We start from the raw sequence: 14,659 nt of genomic DNA, 5'->3' as shown, positions 1-14,659 counted from the left end.
AAAGCATTTGATTCCAACAGCAGTTTTTGACCACTGGTTGTCAGTCTGTCTGCAAGTCTGTCTTAAAGCAACAGCTAGGCGCCCATATGCTTGCTGTAATCATTCCTCCTGCTCTTCCAGGCCATTAAAAGATTTCTACTTAAGTGATGCAGGACAAAGTTCTCCTGCAGAAAACTACATTCCACTGTTCTAAACTTCATCTGAACTTGATATGAGCAAAAGAGGAGTGATAGTAACACAAAGAGAGAATTGTGTACTAAAAAAAATTTAACTCACTGAAAAAGACATTCACTTGCTTGTCTAACAGACACTGCTGAAGTGGCATATTAGCTTTAGATAAATACAACAGATATTTTTTCACAGAATAAGGACTGTGGATTTTGTCCTCCATCCAAATTATTTTAAAAACACAGCAGCTCTTTGAGGTCAGTGAAGGACCTCAATAAATTCCAATCTGGCCTTCGTCACCAATAGAGCACAGATATAGCACTACTACTACTGCTCAACATTCTGTCCTGGTCCTGCTTGATTTAACTGCTGCATTTGATACTATGACTCTTAAACAGGGCAAACGGTAGCAGATCAGAACGAGGCTTCTCATTATGACAAATGCTAGTTCAGTCTGTTTTCATAAAATCATTTTTATTACATCTGTTATTATAACAATGCAAAAGTAATATCAAAAACATTATTTTATTCAATCGTCCTGAAAAAGTGACACCTGAAGAAGCACAGAATAATGATAATAGTGGAATATATTTAAATGAGTTACAGACCCTATTCGTCAGCTCCCCGATAAGAAAAATCCTGGACCTTAAATTCACAGACAGACACAGATTAATATAAACACTGTGTGTCAGCCCTTTCCTGAACTGGAAAAGAAGTTGACTTAACACTTAAAATGATTTATTTCATCACTGGAGTAATATGCAATAAGATAATCACTGGCAAATATATTTCGTGCTGCTTCAAGTGTTGTGCACAGCAGATTTGCTGCTGTGATAAGCCATTTCCAATTCACAGAGCTCTCACAGCACCACTTTGTTGGGTCTCTGCGTAAAATACTCCCAAACTCTAGATGGTCATAGGGGAGTTTTTCAGCTGCAGCTTGTTCTCTGGGGGAATCCCTGCTAAGACCAGGTGCAGTGACGCACCAACGCATGTTATGCAAATCGACATATTTCCATAATCGATAATAATAATACGATTACTGAATCGCTCCAGCCCTAAATGTCACTTAATTTCTTATTGGTCCTAATAAGTTTGTCTTTGATGGGATCTGCTTCTCCAACTTTGAAACCCAAAAGAACCCTACCCTAATTTTTTCATGCCTAGACTAAAGTTTTTTTTCTCTTGTTTCTCCTGCAGCCAGGCTGTTAACCACAACAAACTGTAGATCCCACATCACACCAATCCTTGCATTAGGTCAGCGGAGTCTTCTGTATCTGTTAGTATATAGTATCTGGCTAGTATGAAAAGGAGGAATGATTACAGTAAGCAAAATCTGTTCCAATGTTCATATGGGTAGCTGACGGACTTGAAAAATTGTGAAGCTATCCTTTAACTATCTCTGCATCTTGACAGGCATCAAGATGATAAAAATGAACTAATCTGAATGTATGAGAAGCCTTCTGATAACTTCTATGTAAAAAAAAGTAGTAGGTGGAGTCGCTGCTCATCTCTGAGTGTCACAGTCGATTTGACATAATGCCAGTTCATATATATTCAGTAGCTGGTGTGTTTACCTGAGAGTACTCCACTGGGTAAAGGCAAGAGTGCTGACGCAGCATGGAGAATAAGTAGTGAACAAACAAAAATTTTATAAAATACACACATCAAAAGGAAAAGTGGACGGTTGGCTGGGTGGCTTGACAGATGGATGGAAGAAGGAAGAAAGCAGCAGGATGAGACAAAGCTAAGATGAACAATAAAGCTCATCCACATCTGATGCATGTGGGTGCATTTTAACACAAAAGCAGTTGGGCAGTATATAGCTCAGACTATTACAGGGTTAGCTTGGGTTGCAGGTAAACCCTGCTGCTGTTCAAAACAGCTGTGTCTTCAATCTTTGCATATCAACATCCTTTTGTAAGGGACACTTAAATACATGAGCCTAAAGTGAAACAGAAACTGAGGGCCTGTGTCAATCCCCACACTCGTGGTAGTCTAGTGTCCACATGTCTGAATGCCTGGTAAATGATGTTAGTACACGGCTGAACTGAGCTCAGATGCTTGGCTGATTTGATTTCTACATGAAAAACTAAAAAGGATGAAAATACAGCATTACAATAAAATCAAATGACATTTGGGGGCTGAAGAAAAGGCAAAAGGAGCTGTGTCAACCTTTTGGGCTTTAAAAGTTTTATACATACAAGGGAAGCCTTCCTTTTATAAATGTCATGACAATGATGTAAATTTAAAAAGCAACTGTTTCCACCAATAAAACACCCTGTCTGAAGGTTTTTATCTTGTGAAGACTTGTATGTATGTGTTCATAAAGGTAAGTGCTTTCTTTGTAAACCAAAGGAAGCTTCTACCTAAAGCTAGGTACACGAAGTAAACAGAGCAAGGACACAACTGGGAGAGTATCATAGTTTGGTCCATGAACGTCTGGATAGGGCCTGGTTTCAGTGATATTTCAGGCTGACTGTGGGGCAGCTTCACTGTTCTGATCGGCAGATTGGCCTCTGTGGGGCACATTTCTCCAAAAGTTTATTCTGTTTCAACTTTTCCCCTGCAGCCCCATACCGCTGCAGCCTAAACCAAATAAAGTCAAATGAATGGGAGGAGTTTCTTTTTCACAGCAGCCCCGGATTTGATTCTGAATGGGCCCTAAGGCTGAGTCCAGCCACCCTATGTCCAGAGCCTTCAGTATTTCTGCAAATCTTACCCACACCTGCTACTTTGCCGCTAAGGAGGCCTCCACAGATAATGTGTTGGGTTCAGGAGTTCCTCAAAGTACTCTTTCCACCAGGTGTCTGCCTCTGCAGACTGCTGAACACAGTCTGAGCTAGGCCCTGTTTTCACGGTTTGCCAGAACTTCCTTGAGGCCAACTGAAAGTCCTTTTCAAAAGCCTCCCGCAACCAGGTTTTTGCACCGAAGGTGCAGCCCTTCTGGCCTCCCTGTGACTCCTCCTTCAGCAGACCCCTGGGCCAACCAAGCCAGCGGAAACCAGACTGTTCTTAGACTGTCGCCACGACAGGCAACAACGAACTTCTGACCACAACTCTTAGCAGCCTTTGAGCAGGCTTTGAACTGGGGCCCACTCGGATTCCATGATCCCAACCTCACCAAGGATGCATGCCAAATATTACTGGAGGTGGGAGTTAAAGGTCTGTCCGACAGTCTCTCCTACCATCTGACAGCTCTGCATCTATCTTCATATAGCCACAGATCTGATGATCTGATAACTAACAGCAGAGCTAAATTCAAACTCAAAGCTGTATCTTGTTAATGTTGAGCCAATTACTACTTATGTAAAACATTTCAAATGGCTACATGGTTGATATTGCTGTTACTACTTATGCTGGTAAACAGTTTTGATGCATCTTAATCTTTATTTATATTATACAGCTTTAAATAATGTTAAAGTAAAAGCGGTTTAAACTCAGTGCTGTCATGTTACTTTTGTGCAACAAGTGATATGGTTTGTTACCTCTGCAGCTGGGCTATCTCCTGGCTGATGTCATCCAATTCTTTGATGCCAGTGAACTCCCCTGAACCCACTGAACTAGAGCTGTCCTGTAGAGAGGGAGACAGACAGACAGAGAGGGGAGGAAGGAAGAAAAAACAAACAGGTTGGCAAAATAAAACATATTTGTTGGCGAAAGTGGGATGATGAAATGGTACCAACTGAGCCTTGGCAGACCAGGCTAAAGGAAGAGGCAGAGGAAAAGAGAGGATAGGAGAAAAAACGCGCTCAATATAAGGAGCAGCACAGAGGAGGAATCAGTAGGTGGGGGCTGGGTCAGTCACCAACATGTGGGGGGATGTTACCACCACTGGCCAACTGCCAAGGAGAGGAAAGATTCAGGATTTTGCAATTTTATGATGAATATTCCAGTGTTTCCCATTCATAGATTTATTTGTGGCAGCTCGCCATGATATCAATGCTGACAGTTACATATTGATTTTCGATTTTTTTTTCTATTTAAAATGGGTAAAATGATAGAGCTGCTAGCAGCACATAGATCTCAGCCCCCCTATCGCTCGCTTGCTCCCTCTCACATTGACAACGGAGCGGTCTGTGAACAGCTCCTCCTCTTCGTGCACAATCTGAATCATAACACGATCATGCGGTGGAATAAGGATTGTTGCCGGTTTTTCCACAAAGAGAAGTTCCTGAATCAATCCGGAGTTGACTGGTTAGTGTCATGAACACTGCTGCACAACTAATGCATTCAAGTTAACTCTGATAAGTTAGTCTATCTGTTCTTAACACAACGCTGTCAGTCTTGGACACCCACTTTCAAATAAGTTATAAGCAAGCATGTAAGGAGCCTAGCTAAGAAGGATAGATATGCTTACGTTAGAATACAGCTGGGTCGTCGAGGTCAGCACGCTGCACACAGCTGGTAATCAATATTGACTGCTAGTGCAATATACTGCTTCCCCACCCACGCCACAGATACCTTGTTATTCTATGGGAAACACTGTATTCAGTCAGTCATAACCATCTTAAGTGACAACATTCAAAACGTTTTCAAGAAAGTGGTTTACAACAAATTAGGGCAGGATTTTAGTACTCGAAGCTTCTACAGATTATTTAATCGATGCATCGTTTAAGAATAGGGGTGTGACAATAAATCGATACAGCAATATAGCGTTATATCATACATAATATTAATGAAAAACAGCGCTTCTGCAGTTAGCTCAATGCTAACAAATAATGGGAATCTCCATTGAAGTGCTAACGGATATTACCATCGCGATCGCGAAAATATAATCATTAACATAAACTTCACATTTTCCTTCACATGCTGAACATCCTGAGTGACCTACTGTGCAAATACTTAAAGTACATGTTTCCTGAGCTCTGTGTGAAATAAAAAAGAGCTGCTAACTTCACTGTCTTGATCTGCTACTCTACTGCTTCTGCACTCTCAGGTCAACAGTCAATAATGATTTTAGTTAAATGCTAAAGTTGCTCTTACTGTTACCTTGTCTGTGGTCCGTTCCTTGGACTTGAGGTGTAATAAATGTCTGTGTAAAACAGTGCGCTGTATAGTTGTATGGATTAAATGAAGATGCAAACAATTTTCGTTGATGCATTTTAGTAATCGATTTAATCGTTTAATCGTTTCAGCACTACAACAGATGTCCAGTACTGGGTTCACAAGCATTTGTTGGTGAGACACTTTTTGAAAATAATAAACTAAACAAGTTTGTTTCTTTATTAAACATGAGTACTGACTTATCAGAAGCACACATTTTGCTTTTGCTTTGATTGATTTAACATTTTATACCAGGGCAAATTCTTTCTGTGAGTGCAGCCACTTTATCAAAAACACTTTACGCTTTAAAAGAAACCTGATTGCCAAATGAAAATGATCTTGAATCTTCCCCCTTGATCATCAGACAGTTGACCGGTTGAGACAATGTCACGGCACTGTACTGGAATATAGAGAAAAGTCTTGCAAATGCTTTCAAGTAATCAGCCTGAACACCTAGCCACTGAAAGCATTCATATGTTAATACACTGTAGGTCCATGTTACCTACCCACAACTTGAACATTATAGCCTGAGAGAGTAGGAAGAGGGGAAAGGTGGAAACAGCAGCAGTAAAAGAGTTAGGATGAGAGAGAAAAACAGTGGGCAGTAGATCTTTGATTTACCTCTTCCCAAATTTTCCATTTTAATGTTTGTTTTCAAGTTCTCTTCCACCAAATAAGCAGATTTGGCAAATTGGGAAGTACAGCTCAAAAAACAGGATGTATAGCAGACATATCTGTATACCTTTATGCCCAAATATGCAAAGAGCAGGAGAAAGAAGAGTGGAGGAGGGAAGAAAAGAAGTATTGACTCACCCGTCTCATCTCAGACAGAGCAGCCATCTCTGATCCCACTGGGGTCATATATCCTGACATACTCTGTGGCCAGAGAGAAATGACTTAGTTACTGACAATGAAATAGCAACAGTTATAACTCCACCCCACGTCAAAAGAGACACTTTTGCTTTTAAAACATTTTGAAAAAAGTCATGAGTGCTAAGCAAGTTCCTTGTTCTTTTCATCCATCTTGGTGTCTCATTGCAGCTTTTTTACACATCAAACTTTACAGAAAATACACAAATGCAGGATTTGAACCCTAATTGTCATTTGATTCCATTTATCACAAAGGTGGATCACATTTCAGAGTGTGTTGGACCTACTGGTACAGGAGTGCCTCTCTCAGACGGGGGGATCATGTCAGCAGTCAGGGCCTGTGGAGGGTCGATGCCCTTGCTGACTTTCTGCTGGATGAGATGCATGGCGAGGGCAAACTGCTCCCTGGTCAGCTTGCCTATCTGCCTTGTGTCTGCCAGAGCCCTGCAGGGAAAACCAGTCAGTCAACATTACAGACACATTAGGTTAACTCAGTTATTCTGAGCAGACTGGCCACACTGTTGAGCAGACCATGACAAACACAAATCTAAAGAAAAAAAGCATAAACAGCTGAATCAGGCAGGTAGCTTGTCAGACAGGATTTCCAGTCTTAAAACATGTTACATACCTAAAGACAAAGTATCAACTGATGCTTACTTTTATTGAGTATCCAGCATAAAAGCAATCAAAGGAATGGGGACCAGTTTATCCTAACTTGTTTGTTCAAAGCCACCTTTGACAAATGTTTTGGTCTGAGTTCATATTGTATTTCCTGAGTGATAGACCAGAACAACGTGGGTAAATCGAATGTCCAAAAGCCAACAACTAACAATCTTGACAAGCTGTGCCTAAGAACAGAGATGTTTGATACAAAACATATATTCTGGCTTCTGTCATTTTAAGAACTGCCACTGGTTTACTATCACATTTCCATTAGCACTTGATAAGCTGATAGTTGTGTTTAGGATGAGTGACATAAAATATGACAGGGTGTTAAATTGCACAGATGATCGAATTTAAAACAAACACTACCTTTGTTAATAAAGCCGTTAGTTCCAATTTACAGTAAAACCCTTTATAAAGGCTGACTTGTTAGAAAGTGGTACCAAGCTAATCATAAGTCTAGCCATGAAAGAGAGTAGGACCCAGCTGAGTCCCTACCATATGTGGGCAAGGACATTCTGAGAAAGTCCAGACTGCATGAAGATCTCCTTCACTTCATGGCCGCTGACAAAACCGTCCAGATCAGCATCAGTCTTCAGGAAGATGTCGTCATAGCGACCACGGTCTGAGACTGGGACCACCCAGTTCACTGTATGCTGAGACAGAAACAGATACATATGTTGATGCTCATCAGACAGCATGGGGATTGCACAGGTGTGCCTTAGGCTGGCCACAATAAAAGGCCACTTAAAAATGTCATCATGAGCTGTGTGCAAAATGTGTTAGTGTTACAATACTATGGTTGAATGTTTCAGAATTGGTGTGTAAACCTGATGACAAAACTAGAGGTCGTATTTTTTTTAAACCTGCGACAAAATGTGTGACAAAAAATACGGACTTGGTGTGCACAAATCATTTTCCAGGATATTATGACAGATAAGGATCACACCCAGAGTAATAAACCTTACTGAAAGTCCGCAGAGCCCCCACTCTTTAGGAGAGACTAGCAGAGGGCTACTATAAACTACAGTTGTCAGTGTCTTATTGTAAAAAAGTAAAAAATATATATATATATATATATATATATATATATATATATATATATATAATGAGCCTCATCAATACTGATTACTCAAGTATCGTATTAATCTGCCGATTAATACGATACAGATTAGCCCTGCATTTCAGCCCGAGCCCCATTTGGGCCAATTTTCATGTCATAGCTCGCAAGCAGGCCAGGCATCAGGCCTGTATAAGGCTTCTCCTTTTTCTCTTTTAGACCGCCATTAATTTAAAGACACCATGAGTAGCTGGAGATAAAGGTAAAACAAAGAAAAAAAGACGATTTTCAACTGATCACACTGGCACACAATGACACAGTCTGCTCCCAGTGTGTGGGGTGTGTGCGTGAACAGCAGCATGCCGGCGTTCTGTTATATGTAACAGTCCTTTTCTACGCTGCTGGTTGAGGACTATGTCGCAAAACTTTATTCAGTAGGCTATAAATGACTGAATGCGGAATGTTGTTGGATATTCTCTACATGATTATTGCGGGATCTCTGTATGAAAGCGTTTGTGCTTCCGGCTATAACATTAGGAGTCTCGTTTTTTGTTTGGGATTGGCCAAGGGCTGACCCCAAATAGTCGAATATTCTGATCCAACTGTCAATCTCACAGTGGAAGCTTCCCAGCGAAACAAGGATCATGCCATTTTGGCGATATGGGGGTGCTCAACGTCTGATTTTACATAGAACTACCAGGTTTCTCCCGATAAGTTAATATACAGCCTATTACAATATACATTTCAACATTTAATGCTGCAAAGAAACATGTAAAAAGAATAAAACTTTCAATAAATGTTTTTGAAGTGCGTGAATAAATCCAAAATTGTAACCCTAACCCTGGGTCGTCAGCGCGCATGTGAAGGTGTAGCGTGTGTATGGTGGCGGAAGAGGAACGCTTGCTGAAGAGACTGACCCCCAGCTTTACTGGTTTTGTGCCGAGTTGATCACACCTCGCGGGACTTTCGGATAATTTATCACCGTTGATGAACCACACAAAGAATATTTTATCATTTTTAAATAGCCGGCTACTTGAAATAGATCCATGAGGAACCGTGACACGCATGCAGTTGTCGGCAGCACGGCATGCAGGCAAAACTCTGCACAAGACCGGTGAATGGCAGGCGAGAGAGAGAGAGAGAGATAGAGAGAGAAGGTTCGCAATCGCCGCGCACAAAAACACACATGATTCTATAGGCAGGACTTGACGATTGTGATTCGACTATGTAAATCCTTAGTCGGGGACAGCCCTAGATTGACCATGTAAGTTACTGTGGTGAAGCCTTGATTTTTTTATGCAGGTGTAAGGTAAGACAACCTGCATGTTTTTATTATTAGTTTACTATTTGTTTAGAATGTAGGTCTATAGTCTGTTTTTCTGCACGCTGTCGCGAGCAGCAGCTCTCACTCAGCCTGTTAAAAATGCCTTTTTACTCTGGTAGCGATATTACTCTACATGTTCAAACTCACATTGTGAAGTGTTTTATATCTATAGATTTTATTGTAGGCAAGTCAAGTGTTGATTTAAGAGGTAAATTGACGGCCTTGGTCGTCACTTTATAAAAAAACAACATTCATTAACTAAGAAAAAAAACGCTCCAGACATTTTTCTAACCAGCCTAACAAAGAAATAGGCTATAACAACTCTGCTACTAAGAAACAAATCTGAACTGTTCTAATGGCTGCAACAGTTGTAGTCTGTTGTGGAGGAGAGGAAAAAAAAAACATGGGCTCCAGTTGGAGTAACAATTCTGATAAGCTGTTGAACACGGTCCAGGCTCGGACCTGAGCGTCTCGGACCAGGGCTGGGCTAGGGCCCATATTTGAGGCCTGTGCAGGGCTCTACGGCAGTTGGCACTGTTTGTATGTGTTTGGTTTGTACTATATGTTATATGCAAATTACAGAATCTATCAAATGTTTATCCAAAAATGCAAATTCAGTTCTATCAAGAGTTATCTGACACTACCCACCTCCAGTGTGTCTCACCTGCACAGACTTAAGTATAGTGTAGTGTGTATTTATATTTAGTGCGAGTACATTAGTATATATGGTGTATGTTACCTGTCCAAAAGTGATTTTGTGTGTGTACAACATTAGTGTAGTGTTTATTGTAGGATTCAAGTTCAGAGGATTAGTGTATGTTGATTGATGAGGCTGTTTGTAAATGAGTGTACATTAGTGTGTGTGGAGTGTGTATTACCTGTCCTGACTTCAGCGTGTGTTTGGGCGACAGGCTGCCAGTGCTGTTGAGTGAGTTCATGCTGCCATGGGAGGGTGTGGAGCGCAGTGAGTCTTTTGGTGGTGGAGGGCTTGCTGGCAGTCCAGGCACTGAGCCGGCCACTGAGCCCAGACTCTTCTTTCTCTTAGACGGAGGGACAAGGACAGAGGGGAGGAGCGCAGGAACAGGCTCCTTCTCCAGGGCCCGGTACACCAGGTGCATGGCCTGGGAGAGCATATGTTGGTATTAACAAAACTATCTAGCTGCATATGCCGCTTTTATAGAAATTCATTATGTCCCAAACCTGTTATTTGCCCCGAGTCCAGACACAAGTTCTAATATTAATTATCTACAGGTAGTGACACTGATGTAACATTTATTTTATTTGTATTTTTGTTTATTAGCGTAAACCTGCAAAATGCATATTTAGATCAAAATAATGCAATTTAGCAATCACACTTTCTCATTGATGGTTTCGTATAATATTTTGTATTGTGTCAGCTACTCTGTGGTTCATTCAATCACAACACTGTGTAATGAGTGTTTTATTGGAGTGTTTACTGGAGGTTCAAAATTACATTCAAAACAGGAGCAACTCAATAAAGGATATAAAAATAATTTGGGCTGGAAGATATGGCTAAAAATGTTAAAATAAAATAAATAAAAATAAAAAGTTTTGATATTGATAATTATCACGATAAATTTCAAATCGTTATTTCTTTCCAATTTAAAGGCCGATTTTTGCTCCTGAGTGAAAGTTAATTGTGGGCCAAAACGTGGATCACTTCACAAATCTGAGGCAGAACATTCAGAAATATTATGATAAATTCTTTGTCAACATATTTGAGTAAAAGTTCAGCTTTTTTCAGTCCAAACATCTTAATCAATAATGTAGTCCTAATTCATTTATGATTCAAGTGAATAAAATCAAACATATATTGAATATTTATTGAAGATTTGTTATATTGTTATTGAAAATAAATATATTGTGATAATTACTGTTATTGTTTTATTGTCCAGCCCTAATAATATAATAATAATAATAATAATAATGCATCGATGCAACGATTTAACAATGTTTAAAGGTCATCAACATGCTGCACTGAAGAGAAGCATATTGGATTCACACTCTAAACACAGAGCAGCTCTTTGGTCTTAATGAACAACTGTATGAGTCATGTTTCCTCGTATTTGTCATATTTCATGGTCGTTTGTACTTTTATCTTTGTAACAAAAAGACTTTGCGATTCTGCGATGTCAAAATAGCAACTATTAACGCAAATTCAACAAATCCCTGTGAATTCAGCCACCACCAATCAGCACAAGTTTTCAGCAAATTTGACTCAACATAGCGGTTTCCCCCAAAATGTTGTCACACATCAGCATACACTGAACTTATCTTTTGGTAAAAATTTTTGGTGAAATTTGAGTGAAATTTGTGGGTTTATTTAAGTTAAAGCAACTACTGTTAGCAGGGTTGGGGAGTAACGGATTACATGTAACGGCGTTATGTAATCAGGATACAATAAAGTAACTATATTCCGTTACAGTACAGAAAATAAAGATGTATTCAGATTACAGGTACATTTTGAAAAACCAGGGATTACTCATAGGGATTACTTTAAGCAGAAAGTTTCCATGAAACAGAAAACACTGTGCTATTTGCCTCCGTATATGTTTTTTAAAATACAGTCTATGGTATGGTAGTACGGCCAGAGTAAGCTATTTGACCAGTGGTTGCACAGCTAACTGAGCTAATAACAGCAACTAGTTAGCTATTAACCAACTTCAGCAACAAGTAAAGCTATTTGTCCATCGGGAAACTCTGTGAGTCACAGAGTTGAGGCACAGCAGCCGGGGCACATCAGAGAGAAAACTAGAAAAACATTTTCTCCATCAAATATGATCCAGCCAAGGAAAATTTTAACTTCATGGGAATAGGAGATTTTGTTTTCTTGTGTTTCTCTAAAAATATACTGAGCAGAAAACACATCATTGATACTTCTCTTGTCTTCATTTGCCTATTTGGCATTGAAGTAATCCAAAAGTAACTGAAGGTAATCAGATTACATTACTTTTATTTTACATTACTGATTACATTTTTTAACAAGTAATTAGTAATTGTACCGGATTACATTTTTAAAGTAATCCTCCCAACCCTGACTGTTAGTATGGGAAACATACAGTACAAACCATGGGCGAAATAAAAACACGTGAGTCTGCACTGTGCTGTGGGCCGTTACACATTGCTTTATGTGTGAATATGTATTTGTAAAGGAAAGGCCATCTCATGGGGACGCCCTACATTTGCTGGCTCTGTACCAAATAAAAGTGACCATTGAGTGTATATTTATGTGAGTACTCACAGGCTATAGAGAATCAACACTACTATGGTGAAAATGCAGAAGATAACACTCACCACTGCGAACTCATCTTTGTCTAGATGGCCATCTTTATCGATGTCGCTCAGGTCCCAAACCTAACAGTAGGAAATACATGTGATGAGACCATTCAGATTTGTGGGGAAACACAACACACTTTGGTTTTGGCTTGAGTACTTTCATCTTCAATCACAGAACCAATAAGCCTAATTTAAGACCCAATGTTAAGAAACCAAAATCTGAAGTCAATACCTTCCCAAGAACATCCAGGGGGAGCTTGGAGTTGATTAGGACTGGTTTGACCTTTTCTCCTGATAGCAGGCCATTGACTGGAGCCAAACTTTCAAAAATCCCATCAAATTTGCTCTTCTCCTCAGGCTACAAAGGAAAGAAACATAGTTATCTAAGGCTGAAATGTTAGACTGCCTGAGCCTGCCTCTTTCTTCTGCTTATTCACAAACTGAATGGTTTACTAAACTACAAAATTAAAGCCCAAACAATACTGGATTTTTGAGGCAGATGTCAATAATATATATATTTTTTTTTTTTTTTTTTTACATACTGTATATATATACACACACACACACACACACACACACACACGCACACATACCCATATACATACATATACATACACACAACCACCATTCAAAAGTTTGGGGTCACCCCGACAATTTCATGTTTACCATGAAAACTCACACTTTTATTCATCAAATGAGTTGCGAAATGGATAGAAAACATAGTCAAGACAAGACATTGACAAGGTTAGAAATACTGATTTTTATTTGAAAAAATAATTGTGTCCTTCAAACTTTGCTTTTGTCAAAGAATCCTCCAATTGCAGCAATTAGAGCCTTGCAGACCTTTGGCATTCTAGTAGTCAATTTGCTGAGGTACTCTGAAAAAATTTCACCCCACGCTTCCTGAAGCACCTCCCACAAGTCGGATTGGCTTGATGGGCACTTCTTACGTACCTTACCCTCAATAGGGTTGTGATCTGGAGACTGCGCTGGCCACTCCATTACAGACAGAATACCAGCTGACTGCTTCTTCCCTAAATAGTTCTTCCATAGTTTGGAGGTGAGCTTTGGGTCATTGTCCTGCTGTAGGAGGAAACTGGCTCCAACCAAGCGCTGTCCACAGGGTATGGCATGGCGTTGCAAAATGGAGTGATAGCCTTCCTTATTCAAAATCCCTTTTACCTTGTACAAATCTCCCACTTTACCAGCACCTACCAGCACCAAAGCAGCCCCAGACCATCACGTTACCTCCACCATGCTTCACAGACGGCGTCAGGTACTCCTCCAGCATCTGTTCACTTGTTCTGCGTCTCAAAAATGTTCTTCTGTGTGATCCAGACACCTCAAACTTAGATTTAGAACACTTTTTTCCAATCTTCCTCTGTCCAATGTCTGTGTTCTTTTGCCCATCTTAATCTGTTCCTTTTATTGGCCAGTCTCAGATATGGCTTTTTCTTTGCCACTCTGCCTAGAAGGCCAGCATCCTGGAGTTGCCTCTTCACTGTGGACGTTGAGACTGTCGTGATTAGGCTTCGCCTCCTCCCCCTCCCTTGTGTTTTCTCAGTTTTCCCCTCCCTGCTGTTTCTGTCAGTCTTGTCTGTCTAGTCCTGTCAATGTGTGTGTGTGTAGGTGCATCTGGCGCTGGCTCATCGCCACCTGCAGCGTTCCGCACCTGTGGCTCATCACCATCAACTCCTGCAGTTAAATACTCTGGCTCAGCTCCCACTCTTCGAACGCCAGTTCGTTAGTTTACCTCCCGTGGTATATTGCTCCAGCCACTCTTCAAGTTTTGAGAATTGTTGTGATCTTGCCTAACGTCTTGTTTTCCATCTGTCACAGTTACTCCTGCGTACGGAGTCGCTGCCTGCCTGCCTGCCCGCCCATTGATTTACCTGCCTGTTTGCTCGCCGCCTGCCTGCCAGTCCGTCCGCCCTGACAGCCCTCCAGAAGGCCTTCATCGCATTCCGTCTGAGCCTGGAATCCCCCGCTTGCTCCCTAACCCTCTGGCCTTCCCTGTGCACTTGAATAAATCTTGCCTGCATTCTTGTTAACAGTCTTGTGTCCGCTTCTGAATCCTTTCAGTGTAACCTAACAGAGACTGGCGTTTCGTACCATTTAATGAAGCTGCCAGTTGAGGACCTGTGAGGCGTCTATTTCTCAAACTAGAGACTCTAGTGTACTTGTCCTCTTGCTCGGTTGTGCACCCGGGCCTCCCACTTCTCTGTCTGTTC

The 14,659-nt window shown here is 40.7% G+C and overlaps 1 protein-coding gene across 3 annotated transcripts in view; it reads right to left on the bottom strand.

Annotated features, from left to right (window-relative positions):
• Positions 1-3,595: 3,595 nt before the first annotated feature.
• Positions 3,596-14,659, bottom strand: part of LOC119901327 (epidermal growth factor receptor substrate 15-like 1) — a 35,574-nt gene continuing 24,510 nt past the window's right edge. The window contains exons 7-13 of one of the 3 annotated variants that reach the window (XM_038716961.1): positions 12,661-12,786; positions 12,447-12,506; positions 10,010-10,252; positions 7,246-7,403; positions 6,372-6,528; positions 6,028-6,090; positions 3,596-3,742 (exon numbers count right to left, since the gene is read on the bottom strand). In XM_038716961.1, the coding sequence (XP_038572889.1) occupies positions 3,653-3,742; positions 6,028-6,090; positions 6,372-6,528; positions 7,246-7,403; positions 10,010-10,252; positions 12,447-12,506; positions 12,661-12,786 (897 nt within the window). In that variant the 3' untranslated portion in view covers positions 3,596-3,652. Of the gene's footprint in view, positions 3,743-5,269; positions 5,615-6,027; positions 6,091-6,371; positions 6,529-7,245; positions 7,404-10,009; positions 10,253-12,446; positions 12,507-12,660; positions 12,787-14,659 lie in introns of those variants that run through there. The other 2 variants (XM_038716960.1, XM_038716962.1) reach the window with 2 other exon arrangements.

This window comes from Micropterus salmoides, unplaced genomic scaffold, assembly GCF_014851395.1.
Source record: "Micropterus salmoides isolate LMB-PRFRI ecotype aquatic unplaced genomic scaffold, ASM1485139v1 Ms_hic_scaffold_13, whole genome shotgun sequence".
Classification (NCBI taxonomy): domain Eukaryota; kingdom Metazoa; phylum Chordata; class Actinopteri; order Centrarchiformes; family Centrarchidae; genus Micropterus; species Micropterus salmoides.
Note: the sequence above shows the minus strand (reverse complement) of the source record. Positions and strands in the feature narration are given on the sequence as shown.